General features: G+C 36.5%; 2 protein-coding genes across 4 annotated transcripts in view; one reads left to right on the forward strand and one right to left on the reverse strand.

Annotated features, from left to right (window-relative positions):
* Nucleotides 1-1,695: 1,695 nt before the first annotated feature.
* Ptgfr (prostaglandin F receptor) overlaps nt 1,696-16,104 on the reverse strand; it is a 44,687-nt gene continuing 30,278 nt past the window's right edge. For all 3 annotated transcript variants that reach the window (XM_042679295.1, XM_042679314.1, XM_042679305.1), the window contains exon 3: nt 1,696-2,148. In XM_042679295.1, coding sequence (XP_042535229.1) covers nt 1,849-2,148 — 300 coding nt within the window. In that variant the 3' untranslated portion in view covers nt 1,696-1,848. The remainder of the gene's footprint in view (nt 2,149-16,104) is intronic.
* Nucleotides 4,049-5,175, forward strand: LOC122107830 (inorganic pyrophosphatase 2, mitochondrial-like). The gene has a single exon (XM_042679641.1). It carries the CDS (start codon nt 4,049-4,051, stop codon nt 5,138-5,140), a length of 1,092 nt encoding a protein of 363 aa, XP_042535575.1. The 3' UTR covers nt 5,141-5,175.

Here is a 16,104-nt window from a genome sequence, read left to right on the forward strand (position 1 = left end):
TAGCATTCACAAGGCCTTGGATTCAACTCTCAACACTACCAAAACAAGCCATTTTATGTTATTTATCACTGAAGAGTCTTAAATTAAGAATATCATGTGCCTGTGTGTGCCTCTGTGTGTATTTGTGTGAATGATTTTTTTAGCTCAATACAAAATGATCACATATAAACCTTCAGTGACGCTATTCAATTCCTTTGTTTGCTCATGAGAACTTACCAAAATTTACAAGTTGACAACTTTCACAGTAAGTTACCAGATCAAGAGCAGAAATTTATGAACATAATTTAAGTCTAAAAGAATTCACAGCCAGGCGCTGGTGGCTCACGCCTGTAATCCTAGCTACTCAGGAGGCTGAGATCTGAGGATCGCGGTTCAAAGCCAGCCCGGGCAAGAAAGACCGTGAGACTCCTATCTCCAATAAACCACCAGAAAACCGGAAGTGGCACTGTAGCTCAAGTGGTAGAGCGCTCGCCTTGAGCTGAAGAGCTGAGGGACAGCGCCCAGGCCCAGAGTTCAAGCCCCACAACTGACAAAAAAATAAGTAGAAATGTATTTCCTTATTATAAAGTAGAACTACCTACCATGGTTTCTGATTGGCCTAAAACATTTTGAATGCATGCTAAAGTTAGGGGATTAAATTATTCAAGCAAGCAAGAAAAAAGTCTGCATTATTAGTGGTCTCTGGTTAACCATTTCAAACAACTTCAAATATCTGGCTAATTTCCAATCTCCTCCTCAACACTAGTAACACAGATTTTTAGAAGATATGACCATACAGAATTGGTGAAGCTGCCATCAGCAGAATTTCCTGTGTATGTGTATGTGTGTGTGTGAGAGTGTGTTGTGTATGTATGTAACAATAATACACTAGCTACAAACAGCCTTTCAACATGATGTCTTCTCTTTCTTTTATTCTCTGACACAGAAATGATGACTCAGAATTAAGACCTTCTACCAATTAATGCTCCTTATACATAACATTGTGAATTTGTGTTTTCACTTGTACTTTTCACGGGAGAGCTCTTGAGGAATTGTTATCTATATAAGTTGTCTATATCAGTGTTAAGATAGATCTTTCATCCCTCCAAAATTTATTGAGTACCAGTACACTACTTATTTCAGAATAAAGAGAGATTATTTAAACATTGAACATCTATAAGTTGTCAAAATATCTTAGAATAACAACTGATCTCCAAAATAATAAAATTGAGAAGTCATATTTGTCAAGATGACAAGAATGGGCCCATTCTAAGGAATCTGGCAAAGGCAGGCCAATCTCCTATCAGGCCAATCTGGCAGAGTAGTGGTGTTTATAAGCCACAGTGAGTCCCAGTAATCATGATAATGCATGCACGGATTGAGGCTATGTAAAGACTTGACTCTGTATTTCATAGAACCTACCTATTCGGAATAGCTGCACAGCAGTAATCCCCAAATTAACATCTCTGTGCAGGAATTTTTAAGGTGTTTGTTCTCCAGTAATATGTCAAGTAAATGCACGAGGCCTCAACAGATTCATTTATTCCAAAAGCATGAATCACACAGGGAAACTCAGTTATTTTCTACCTGACTCCTATAGCATTATTTCATTCTACCTCCAGTTGACAAAAACAAATGAAAATGTGCATCCGGGCAGCTAACTTAAATTTTAAAAGCCAGATCTGACCAAACTAACCACCCTACTCCCCCCCCGCCCCAAATTATATGCTGAGGTCTGAATTTTCCAGTTAGGCTGCACATATATATATATATATACACATATACATACATATATATATATATATCTTTATCTTGTTAACTGAAATTTGACCAAAACTATTAAATTTGTTCTAGCCCTACACTGACTTACTATCCAATTAAATTAGGTGCTTGTGAATTTATTTTCTCTGTAACTGGTGACTCAGAAATAGCAGCAACCTTTAAAGAATTTTTAATGGAGCTAAGCTCCCAAATGTGTAAGCTGATGATCTGCACTCCACAACAGCGCCTGGCGAGCTTGTAGAGATTCTTCAGGACAGCCTTTCGCAGGAGAATATACACCCAAGGATCTAAGATTTGGTTCCATGTTGCCATTCGAAGAGCGAAAAGTATTGTTTCACACGTCTCTAGAGAATGGTTTCCATTTATTCCAATGTTGGCCATGGTTGCCTAAAAAACAAAGAAAATAAAAAACTTGGTTGAGGACAGACATTTTCAGTCTAACAGATTTTTTAGTAGAATGACATTCCTTCTATTATCCACAAAGTGATGTCACTTTGTACAGTCATAAGTGATGGTATAACCATTCACAAACATTTGAATCTTTTAGATTTAAGTTGACATCAAAGATACAAAAAATGATAGCTGCTGTCTGTCATCTGTGCACTCACAGAATGACTCAAGGGAGAACATGGTTGAAAGCAATGACAAGCCTTCTTATGCTTCTGGGATAGTCATCTCAAAGCCAACATGCTTCTAAATATTTCAGTGAAAACCACCAAAGGAAATACTTTGTTCAAATATAAACAAAATCAACTACTAATAAGTTAACAAAGCTGAGCAACAGTGGCTCACACCTGTAATCCTAGCTACTTAGGTGGCTGAGATCCGAAGATCATGATTCTAAGCCAGCCTGGGGAGGAAAGACTATGAGACGTATTTCCAATTAACAATCCAAATGCCAGAAGTAGAGCTGTGGCTCAAGTGGTAGAGAGATAGCATTGAGCACAAAAGTTCAGGGATAGTTCCCAAACCCTGAGTTCAAGCTTCAAGACTGCATAAAAAAATCAATTCATCAATTAACAAGTCATTATATACAATGAATTTAGAGCATTTGACCTTAATTTTCTAAGGCATATGAGATTTTCTGGAAAGTTCCTTAAAATTAGTAAGAGATGTTGCTAACACCAGTGTCTTAAGATGTACATGTCATCCAAATTTTAATTTGGCTCAGATATTCTTGTAAGCATACAATGGAACTTTCTGGGGCCTCATGAAAATGAGTCCACCTCCACATTTCCCTTGTGACTTCCATTTCCTGACTAAGTGCAACTGTAAAGAGCTCATTCCATGGAGTCTATTCCATAAATGGCCCCAGCTATGTGCCCGAAGTCAATGAGTCCTTGGCTTCCAAATCCTTATATCAAAGAACAAATAACCAATAAATGAATAAAAGATTACATTGAAATTTTAAATAGTGCTTGGATCATTGTATCCATCAGATTAAGAAATGATTAGCTATTTTTTATTAATAAGTGTTTTTATTGTGAAAATACCATACAGAGGGGTTACAATTACATGAGCAAGGAAATGAGTATATTTCTTTTTTTTTTTTTTTTTTTTTTTTGGTCCGGTTGTGGGGCCTGAACTCTGGGCCTGGGCGCTGTCCCTCAGCTCTTTAGCTGAAGGCTAGCGCTCTACCACTTGAGCCACAGCACCACTTCTGGCTTTTTTCTTTTTGCTTATATGGTGCTGAGGAATCGAACCCAGAGCCTCCTGCATGCAAGGCAAGCGCTCTACCACTGAGCCACCTTCCCAGCCCAATGAGTATATTTCTTATCAAGCATTGTTGCCTCCTCCATTTTTCCCCTTACCATCCCTGCCCTCTCATCTCCTCCCACCCCCCCCCCCCGCCCCGCCCCACACACACCAAAGTTGTAAAGTTCGTTTTTCGACATAACGTCCTGTACATCTCATTGTTGCAATGGGTCCACCTGTATCCTTATTTAAACAATTGTTTTTTCACTTCCCCTCCACAAATTATACCAACATCAAATACAGTGAAAACAGGGATTATACCATGGAGGAAGGACATACAAAGCAACAAAGAAATCATCTTATAACTATGTTAGAAACAATAGCAAGAAATAAAAACAATTTGGAAAACATTATATTAAGTGAAGTAACCAGGCCCAAAGAAACATAGATCCCATGGTTTCCCTTATTTGCAATAACTAGTATATGTCTGAGACAAGCAGAAATGGTCAGACAAGTTGATGTTAGGCGAAATGAGCCCCAAGATAAGGACTCAAATAGAAATGATAAGTTCTTTTAGAACTTAAAAACCAAAATGAAGAGTCTAAGCCATGCGCGCTCTGCGCTGCTGCGCTCGGGCCGGGGTGGTGCGCAGGGGCCCGCGGCCGCAGGCCCGCCGCGGGGAGCTAGGTCAGGCAGTGGGGCACACCGCACCACGGCGGGGTTCGGCACGGAGGAGCGCGGCCGGCCCCACACTCTGGACTACCGCCTCCTCGTCAAGAATATGGCAGGTCACTACATTTCCCCATTTCATGATATTCCTCTGAAGGTGGATATTAAAGAGGAAAATGGCATTCCCACGAAGAAAGCACGGAATGATGAATATGAGAATTTGTTTAATATGGTCGTGGAAGTGCCTCGGTGGACAAATGCTAAAATGGAGATTGCCACCAAGGAACCATTGAATCCCATTAAACAAGACGCGAAGCATGGCAAGCTGCGCTTTGTGGCAAACATCTTCCCTCACAAGGGTTATATATGGAACTATGGGGCCCTCCCTCAGACTTGGGAAGATCCCAATCAGAAAGATAAGAACACAGACTGCTGTGGAGATAATGACCCTATTGATGTTTGTGAAATAGGCTCCAAGGTTCTTTCTCGAGGAGAAGTGGTTCAGGTGAAGATCCTTGGGATTTTGGCTCTCATTGATGAGGGAGAAACAGATTGGAAATTAATTGCTATCAATGTAAATGATCCTGAAGCTGAAAAGTTTCATGATATTGATGATGTAGAGAAGTTCAAACCAGGTTATTTAGAAGCTACTCTGAATTGGCTCAGATTTTATAAAGTACCAGAAGGAAAAGCAGAAAACAAGTTTGCTTTTAATGGAGAATTCAAAAACAAGGCTTTTGCTCTTGAAGTTATTAAATCTGCTCATGAATGTTGGAAAGCATTACTTATGAAGAAGTGCGATGGAGGAGCTATAAAATGCACAAATGTACAGGTGTGTGATAGCCCTTTCCATTGCACCCAAGAGGAAGCAAGATCATTAGTTGAGTCGGTAACAACATCTTCAGTGAATAAAGACAGTAATGTTGAAGAGCAAGTTTGGCAAATGAATGGAGGTTTTGAAGTTTTGCCATCAAGATTTCAGCCTGTAAGGAACTTTCTTAAATGCAAGAGATAAGCAGGTCTATAAGCATTTGCTAACTTTATGTTGAAATTTCATTGACATTTTGAAATATGCAATATGTAAATAAATAATTTTTTGAAAAAAAAAAACAAAATGAAAACCATTTACAGAAAGGCCTTCTATAGTTATGTTTACTTGCACTGATGGCATCAAAGGTTGAAGGGCAAAGGTATCTTATCCAAACTTCCTCTGTCCACAACATGAAAAACATCTTCATCTAGTTTCTTGATGATGTACATGTAAAACATACCTCCATATTGCATGTCTCCTAAAAATACCCTATGTTCCAAATCTTAGAGAAAACCTCACTTGTCCAGGTCGACTGCTCCTTCTGAGATTTTGCAACTCTTATTTGTTTTGAACCCTTATCATCTGACCAACTTTTATCCATCCAAGCCCCACACAAAAATAAGCTATTTCCATATAACTTTTCTCAGAAAAATGAATCATCAATCCAAGTTGTGTTCCCACAGCAACTTGCCTCTGCCTCTGCCCAGTTACATCACAACAATGCATAATTGTACATTTATCTGTATATCTATGAGCATCTTTTAAAAGGTTATTTTATTTTTTTAACCTGTTCTCAGGGCCTGGATCTGTCTTTGAGCTTTTTTGCTCAAAACTAACACTATCACTTGAGCAACAGCTCCACTTTTCTGTTTTTGGTGATTTGTAAGAGATAAGAATCTCACAGACTTTCCTGCCTGGGTTGACTTTGAACCATGGTCCTCAGATCTCAGCCTCCTGAGTAGCTAAATTACAGGCATGAGCCACCAGCACCAACTCTTAATATCTAACATTCAATAAAAGCTGCTACATAAAATGTACTAAGTGTTACAATAAATTCAATTATGTCTTTATTTCTTAAGGTTATTTCTAAAACCACAACTAATCATTAGAGAAACCTATGACCATCTATCACAAGGGTTTAGTATTGTGCTTCTGAAAGTTTTAATATAGCAGCACCCACTAGTGAAGAATTTCAGTGTGATTTGTTGGCACAAAAAGAGCTGAAATCACTTGGGAAATGGTGTCTTTCCCAGGAAAGACACCAAACTGTAGGCCTAAATATTTGTAAGTAAATTGGACTAAGATAAAAATAGTATTTTCTGCACAATATTATCTAGATCAAACACAGACTCATTTGTTTTCCAAAATTAATCAATAGGATTATCTTTAGAGGCCCAGTTCCTCCTAGAAGAAAGCAGAACCAAGACTTAATTCTCAACTGGGTCAGATATTTTCACTTTACATTTTTCTTTTTTTGGGGGGGGGGGGGCGGGGTCCGGTAGTGGGGCCTGAACTCTGGGCCTGGGCGCTGTCCCTCAGCTCTTCAGCTCAAGGCTTGAGCCACAGCGCCACTTCCAGCTTTTTTTCTTTTTGCTTATGTGATGCTGAGGAATCGAACCCAGGGCCTCAGGCATGCAAGGCAAGCGCTCTACCACTGAGCCAACTTCCCAGCCCCTCACTTTATATTTTTCTTTATTGATCAATTATCTTCTGTATACTCGGCAATATGCTAGTCACCAAGGACACAATGATGGCCACAGAAGACAATGTTAGCTTGAAAAAAAACATTTTTTTTTTGGCCAGACCTGAGGCTTGAACTCAGAGCCTGAGCAATATCCCTGAGCTTTTGCTCAAGGCTAGCATTCTACCACTTGAACTACAGCACCACTTCTGTGTTGTTGTTTTTTTTTTTCTGTTTATGTGGTACTAAGGGATCAAACCTAGGGCTTCATGCATGCTAGGCAAGCACTCTACCACAAAAGCCACATTTCCAGCCCTTAGCTTGAAAGTTTTCGTTTGGTTCAATGATGAAAAATAATTATTTCTTCACAAGTATAAAATACATGCATTTTTGATTAACTATTGGATATGTTCAGGTATGTCATAGCCCAGACAAGACACTGATTTGGGGAATAAATGAGCTCTTTATCATTTTAAGGAACAGTTTAGCGTTGCTTTAGAGGCACACACATTTGAAGAGCTTTAGTTAGTGGGTAGCTGCAAATCGTAGTGTGGTCACAAATGATGAAAAGAAGATGAGTCCTGTGCTGAAGGGACCTAGCATTCTCTCCAAAGTGCACTCTTATTCTCTCTGTCTCTCTCTCTGTGTTTCTCTCTATCTCCTCTCTCCATTCTCCTCTCTCCCCTCTCTTCTCTCTTCTTTCTTTCTGTGTCAACAGCATAGAGAAGTTGATTTAGAACCTAGTTTGGGGGAAGCATTGGTTATTTAGCTATTATGTTATTGTTAATGATAATACATTTTTCACGATTCAGGATTATCAATGTAGAAGAGATAAATTATGGTAATTTCACATAATAGAATGAAATGCAGGCATTAATGTTGGTGATTCGGTGTTAACATTAAAAATTCACAAATTTTTATTAAATACATTTTCTATTTTTACAATGTTATGTTGCATAGAATAAAAAACTGATGTGGATATCAATGTTTTCATTGGTTAACTAGATAGTCAAAGAACAAAGAAGTTTGATTCTTTTGTTTGTTTGTCTCCAATTTACTAATTTTTAAATAGTTTGCAAATTACTTTTGGAAGTTCTTCTTCCCCCTATCCCCCACTAAGGAGTTGATGGAAATATACCACATGACTAAAAGAATTAGAAGTCATGTGGATTGTTTATTCACATCTGTGTATGTGAGTAAACAGGAACGGAAGGTACCCAGAATTGCCTGAAAAACTTGCTTTAATAAAACTGGCAGGAGGTATGTGGAAGTTGAGGTCAGGATAAGGAATGTCTGAAAGCTGGGCAGACAAACACAATTTGTAGTCCTTCTCCCTGGACACTGATGACAGGTCCTCCCCAGGCCTTGAGAGCATTCTTCTCTGGCGGGCCCACCCAGGCTGACTTTCCAGACAGCTGTATAAAGATTCCTGATAAATACACATTTTGCTTTCACGTAGTTTCCAAGAGCTATCCAGCACGTGTAACTAAAGAAGATATGTTAATTTCCTTGTTATATTACAGTTTGTTCATCTTTAGTAGTGATTACAATTTTAACCAAGAAATTAACAGGACTAGGACCAAATGGTTGGACAGTCTATGTTTTTTAAAAAAAAATCAATCCAGTAACCTGATAGTCTTTACAAAACTAAACACAAAGATAAGAAACAGTAATGTCAACTAAATGTATAAAAATGGATTTTGTGCATTCTTAGTTTTCAAAGAGCAAAATATGGATGATACTAGAAAATATTCATAAACTTGAACCATAGAATACAATCATATCACCCAAATTAACAGACTACCTGGGCTACTTTATTCATTGACAACAGAGCCCCTCCAATGTTAGGTACAGTCATTATTCCAGCATATTCTACTTTGTGCACATTTGTTAACTAAGATCATGATACTAACCATCATTTACAAGAAAAAACAGTGGTAAACCAATCATAAGGTACACTGTTGTAATTATAACCCTTGGGAGATCAGCTCAGCAGGATCACAAGGTTGAGTCCAGCCTGGCTAGTACAGTAAGACACTGTTTCAAAAATAAATAAATAGGAGGAGGCAACAATGCTTGATAAGAAATGTCCTCACTATCTTGCCCATGTAATTGTAACCCCTTTGTATGGTATTTTCACAATTTAAAAAATCTAAAAAAATAAAATCAATAAGTAAATAAACAAACAGAAAAAGAAAAAACAGCTGTGGCAAATTGAAGAATTTATTGAACCTTTATAAAAGTATGTCAGTCTAACAGCAAATAGTTCTTAACTGTGTACTCTATATAAGTATTGTACTAGATGACAATGACACAGAGAAATTATATCTAACAAATGCTGTGCTTTGCTTGGCTTTTTTAAGCCATGTGGATTTTATTTGTCTCTGGTACTATACTATAACCTTCTTGAAAGTACTTATTTTGGTCTGATTAATTATCTGCTCTGTCCTAGCACCTGGCATATAGCAAGGCCAATATTTGTTCAATAAATTGAATGAATGAAGACTTTATGAAGGGAAAGCAACAAGAAAACAGTTATGCGGTAGTTAGCACAGCAATGACATAAAAGGTGCAAAACTATTACATATCATCATATATGCAATCATTTAAAAGTCTAAGTTTTCCCACATTTTTCTAGTACTTTAACATTTCAGTTATTCAGATTTGACTAATTTTGAGTTTATGATGATTCTGCTACAGTTTGTCTGAATTTTTCCTTAACAAAACTACTTTTTTAAGTAAACATAATACATAATCCAAATCCTTTCTGGTGAAATGTCCCACTTCTTAGGTGATAAAACCCTTTTTTAGAATTTTATCAACATCTACATTTGGAGGGGAGGTAATACTGAGACTTGAACTCATGGTGTCATGTTTACTAGTCGATGAAACACATATTTTAATATGAGCAATGTCTATTAAAAATTACACATAATTCTTGACTGGTCATTGGAGCACATACTTCCCACTAGATCCTCATAGTCCAAGATGCAGATCACTTTTATTCCTCCTTTATGTCAACAATGAAGACTAGTGGCTGGGAAGGTGGCTCAGCGGTAGAGCGCTTGCCTTGCATGCCTGAGGCCCTGGGTTCGATTCCTCAGCACCACATAAACAAAAAGAAAAAAAAAGGCGGAAGTGGCTCTGTGGCTCAAGTGGTTAGAGCGCTAGCCTTGAGCTGAAGAGATGAGGGACAGCGCCCAAGCCCAGAGGTTCAGGCCCCACGACTGGACCAAAAAAAAAAACAATGAAGACTAGTCCCGAGATAATTTCTTTAAGAAATGAATGTGTACAAAAAGTAGAATCCACTGGTATATTATTAATTGTCCAAAGACTAATTTTTTAATTTTGTGCTTAAACTATGGAAGGTCAATTATTATAGTCTAACTACAATCCATCCTCACCATGTAAGGGAAGATTCACCTGGAAAAACTTGCTTCAATTCCATGAAATCTCCATGTTCAGAGAAGTTTTATCTGCATTAGTTTGCTTCTACGTGTTAGTTTCTCATGTCTGAAGAAAGCTAGAGTTTGAAAGCTCAGAGCACCTCCAAGTATTTGCAAGTGAGAAATTTAATTTTAAATTAACTTCAATGGTAGGTTTGGGTAGAAATATTACATAAATCATTGACCTTATCTCAACAGGCTATTTTTAGAATTAAATATTTGTAGTGACTTGTAGTCTCTATTATTTGGAATTGACGCCAGCTCTGTGCAATTGCTAGGTAAGCATTCCACTGCTGAGCTACACCCGGCATTTTTGCACTTTTTAATTCTATTTTCAAGATAGGGTCTTGCTAATTTGCTGATTTTTGCTTAATCCTTCAACCTCTACTTCTTGAGTACCTTGGATAATAGTCGTAACAACAGAATATTTTATCATGGAAACAGTGACTACAAGAACCTCCATGGGGGGAAACAACTTTTGTGCAATTCTAGAATAATATACTTAAAAAAATACCTATAAGCTACTCAGAAGGCTAAAATCCAGGGAATCATAATTCAAAGCCAATTTGGGTAAAATAGTCCATGAGACGCCATCTCCAACAAACCATAAAAAATAAACAAGCCAATAAATAAATCAAGTATAGAGTACAAGTTAAGTGAATTCAAGCTAGTTCAAATCTTGGAATCAGGAAAAAAATTTAAAGCTGAAGACTTCTTTGCAAAATGTATGGAGGTTCCTCAAAAGACTATACATAGAGCTCCCCAATGACCCAGCAATCCCACTTCTGGGAATTTACCCAAAGGACCACAAACAATGCCACACTAAAGCCACTAGCACAACCATGTTCATCACAGCATATTTACCATGGCTAAGATATGGAACCAACCCAGATGCCCCTCAGTAGATGAATGGATCAAGAAAATGTGATATATATATATATATATATATATATATACATACATACATACATATATATAGTGGAATTATATACTTCCATCAGAAAGAATGACATTGTCCCATTCATAAGAAAACGGAAAGACTTGGAAAAATCATATTAAGTGAAGTAAGCCAGACCCAAAGAAACAGAGTACCCATAGTTTCCTTCATTTGTAATAATTAGTATATGTCCAGGACAGTCCTAGCAGATGAGCAGAATATCTCAATATGATCATATAAGATGATGCTAAGCAAAATGAACTCCAAAGCATGGACACAGAAGTTTTTCTTGGTTATTGTTGTTTTTAATGTACTATGTGATTTCTTTTTTCTTTTATGTTTTCTCTTTTTGGTTCATCCCCTGTTGTCACTGTATTTGATTTTGGTACCTTGAGTATTGCATATGTGTTTATCTGAATTAGGGAAGGGAAGGGGAACGATAAATTGCTGAGACAAGGGAGAAAGGGGGAACCAATGAAACAACAATACTCACAAGGAACTGGGGAGGAGGAAAAGTGGGAGAAATGGTGAAGGGGGTAACAAGTTTGGCAAGAAATGAACTCATTTCCTTGGTATGTAACTGTAACCCCTCTGTACATCACTTTGACAATAAATTTTAAAATAGCATTTTCCATACCTAATTTATATAAATTTCTACACTATTGATTATAGAAGCTAAGAATATTTCAATTGTTTCTAATTTATTAACAATTATTCAATCTCTTTTGGCCAGTCCTAGGGCTTGAATTCAGAAACTGGGCACTGTCCTTGAGGTTATTTTGTGCAAGGCTAGTGCTCTACCACTTGAGCCACACCACTTCTGGCCTTTTTGTGTACATGATACTGAGGAATTGAATCTAGGGCTTCATGCATGCAACCACTCTACCACTAAGCTACATTCCCAGCCTTTAACAATTATTCAAACGGAGACATTATTTTGCATATCGTGAATGATTTGGAGGGAAGACAAAAATTTTCCAACAGGGGGTAAAGATGAAGAAGTGTGTGGCATTTCTTGTGCCCCAGCTCTGGAATCACTTTAAATGATGCTCACACTCAAAGTAGACATCAGGAGTGCAAAACATACACATTTACAAAGATTCGTGCTTTTCTGCTTTGATTTGTTCATAGAGGATTAACTGATGGCCTAATTGACAGCACATACCATTTCTACCTAAAAGGATCTTCAGAGATGCAAAGAAATGAAAAAATAGGACACACTATAGAGGTGCTGCTTCCTGTGGAATGAAACAATCCTAAACCCTAACACTTCACAAACGTCTGTACTCTTGCATAGCAGAGAGGAAATGATCTGCAAAATAAACAGGAGAAATGTGATTCAAATATATCTTCGAGAAAATAATAAATGAGCTGGGTGCCAATGGTTTACAACTATCATCCTGGTTACTCCAGAAGCTGAGATATGAAGATCATGGTTTTAAGCCAGACAGTGATACTCTTATCTCTAACTAACCACTTAAAAAGCTGGAAACTTTACAACTTTGGCGTGGGGGGGTGGGTGATGGGAAGGGACGGTAAGGGGAAACAAAGGAGGAGGCAATAATGCTTGATAAGAAATGCACTCATTATCTTGCCTATGTAATTGTAACCCCTCTGTACGGCATTTCCACAATTAAAAAAAAAGCTGGAAATGGAGCCATGGCTCAAATGGTAGAGCACTTGCCTTTAGTTGAAGAAACAAAGGGATAGCACCTAGACCAAGTTCAAGCCCTAGTACTGACACAAACAGAAAGAAAAGAAGGAAATAGAAAGTTACGTTTGCAGTCTATATATGTATATATACATATTTAATTTGTAATTATATGTATATATATAAACTGTATACCATAGATATATAATAAATATATAATATAGAATTTGTATATTACATATAATATAATTAAATTTTTATTGTAGGTATATTAATATATGCATATATTTACACATCTATAAATCCTCATAAAATTTACAAAGGTAGTTGCTATTTTCCTGACAGGATCCTTAAAAAAAGTCAAAGATGTTAACTTGCCTTCCTGTATTCACATTGCTAGAAAATGATAAAAGCAATATTCCAACCCAATTCTATCAGGCTTCAAAGCCTCTGATCTTTTACTGTCTCTTTCCTAAGAATGAGGCCTGTGTTGACATACTAGATTTATGAACAAGATGATGAAATATTATACCACAATAACTGTGTACTAACCATATGTTGTAATACTTACTATACTTTCATACTGTTATTTTTCTGATATCAGTAATCCTGTTGCCAATCACTTACTGTAAGATATTGTTGTCAAGGCATAAGGAGATTAACTTGTCCAAGGCCACCCAACAAGAGTATGTTAGAGGCAAGATTTGAGGGGCAGGAGCTAAGTAGGAATTCATACATTGGCCTCTTGGGCATTAGTAGATCACACTTCATACTCTCTATAATTCTATTTCTGTTTTTCGATGTCTAGTTGTCTTTCTAGCTGATTCTAGCATGTTCTAATCTTTTATTTCACTAGCAACATTTTTAAAACAAAAACCAACGCTGAAAGGAATGACATTGATCAAGATATAGTATATTCATAAACCACCTTGTTAAATGACAACTCCTTTGTATTCAAGGATAATTTTAAAAACCCAATGTCAATAAGTATTTGCTCCAAATCTCTTGTGCTCACAGAAAAAGCTATAACTGACAAACCAGAAGATTTGAGCACATATAACTTAGCTGTCCACCAGAAATCATTTGTCAATCGTGATTATACCCTAACAAAGAAGAGCTGTCTGTCCCAAAATTTAAGAAGTAATTTTAGAAAATATTATCTGACAAATGCAAAGTGATATAAGACAATGTCCAGTATCCTTTTCTCCCTCTTTCATATATACCCCAAAACAAATGGGATGACTTTCATTTTTGTAGCCTCCTCCCTCTCATCCTTTAGGTTGGAATTCAGATATACTTTCCAACTTCATTTTTTAACTGTTTTTAATCCAAATTTATCTATTATTCCAGTTCCTATCCGTAGTCCATCATTTCTATATTTCTCAATTTGGAAAACTTAAAAATCAATAGACAAAATTATGAGAGTCTTGGATATCAAAAAATGTTTGTATATATACCCTGTCTTGTTGTAACAGGAATTTAAAGCACTTTATGCTTAAAAGCATTGGAAATTCGGACTCTTTCCAACTATGATGATGTCCATTGAACTTACAGTTAAGCTAATAAAATATTGCTTATGCTCCAAATATAAACATAAGACACTTTCATCTTAACAAAAAAATGTCTAAATACCATTGCCAGAACAATCATTAACATCAGGTCTATAAATTTAAAAGAAAACAGCTAGTTGGCAGTTAGTTGCAGTATTGGACCTGCTTTGTTCCATGAGCAAAAGACTGACTGCTTGCAACATTCCTTTTATAGAAAAAGCAGACACTTTGCAAAAGCAAGGTGTTTCAGTAAACCATCTATCTTGAAATTTATTGTTTTTCCAGAGAGGAATTTCCAACCAGCTCAGTTGGTTTATTATATTGGAATATTGGAATGATTTCCCAAAACATTTTCTAACTTGCCATTTAATGGGAATTTTTAATGTAATGGTGTCCCTTTAAAAACAAATAGCAACCATAAATTTTAGAGAAGATAAGTATTCAGAAAAGCCAATCCAAACTTAATTCAAAGCTCTTCAGTAACTTTATAGATATTACCATACCATACCATACCAAACAAATGAGACTAGAACATAGCTAGTAAGGAGCTAGGCCAGAATAACAAGCAATGACTGCATAACACTGAAGCATAATGAAAATATATTTTAAGATGCAATCCATATACACTTCTGGTCAGGAAAGAAATGGCCATTTCTAATATCCAGTCATATTTCATCATTGTACTTGAATCAATCTGGTCATTTGGTTACACTGACAAGACAACTTAAGGTTTTGTTGACTTTTTTAAAAATCCTGAATTATTTCCTCTGAAATTATATAGACTCTTGATTTTTTTGTGGTACCTAACTAGCAAGCTAAAAAACTTCTTCCTTAGGTACAATATAAACATTACTAGAGTTCTCTAGATAACTTATTGGCTTAAACATTTATTCCAATTCATTCTCACCCCTGTAATTCTTAGCCCTTTAAATACACATCCTATGTTATGGCCTAAAATATCAACCACGAAGTTCCATCCATAATCCATTTGCTCTGTGAAACATCAGTACCCCACATGGTTCTTTCACTTGTCATGTTGTCATGTATTTATTTCTCAACTGCATCTGAAGCACATGCCATAGCTTAATGAAATCAGCAAGAAAAAGACTATCGTCTAGATACCTCCGAAGAAAATGTGCAAAGTCTATGTCTGCTACATAACTGGCACTGAAATAAATACTCAAAGAAAGAAGGAGTAAAAGAATGAGAAGGAATTTTAGGATTCATAGAAATTACAAATTATCCCTCTTCTTTGGCCCTAGGCTGAGCATATAGTAGGAGTATAGTTTTCAACTGGTATGAAAAATCTGAAATACGCAGAACTATCCCAACATGCTTCGGGGACTTCATCCTCATCATAAATAAATAAACAGCCAACATTTATCTACAAAATTCCTTATGCTCTTACATACAAAATGTAATTAAAGAAAGATATGGTGGATTGTGAGAATACTTTTTTTCCAGGAGGTCTTCATTTCTCTTTTTGGTAAAAAGACTAGGTTATTGAAGTTATAAGCTTAGTCCTTAAAAATTAGCCTAAGCACATCTCTACTATGTCTCTTTGGCATGATTTTAGAGATGCAATTACAATGATGTTTCTACATCCCACTAACTGCCACTTCAGAAAGAACTCAGAAAAGCTGTCATTTACTAATGTATTTGCATGATAGTGATAATCAACAAATTACAGTAAATTCTTCTGTCAGTTTAAGAACATTGAAGACTGAGAAGCCATCAACTAAGGCTTAAATATAAGTTTTACTACAATATGAAACTTGCTATTTAAGCTTGCTATGCCATTTAAATTTTTAAATAAAGATTCTGATTTTTAACTAAAATCAGAACCTTCACAGTGAAAATATGTGATTATTATGTTGATGCTCTTTCTAGAAGAAAAAAATTC

The sequence above is a fragment of the Dipodomys spectabilis genome, unplaced genomic scaffold, assembly GCF_019054845.1.
Source record: "Dipodomys spectabilis isolate Male_0828 unplaced genomic scaffold, ASM1905484v1 ptg000002l, whole genome shotgun sequence".
In the NCBI taxonomy this organism is placed as follows: domain Eukaryota; kingdom Metazoa; phylum Chordata; class Mammalia; order Rodentia; family Heteromyidae; genus Dipodomys; species Dipodomys spectabilis.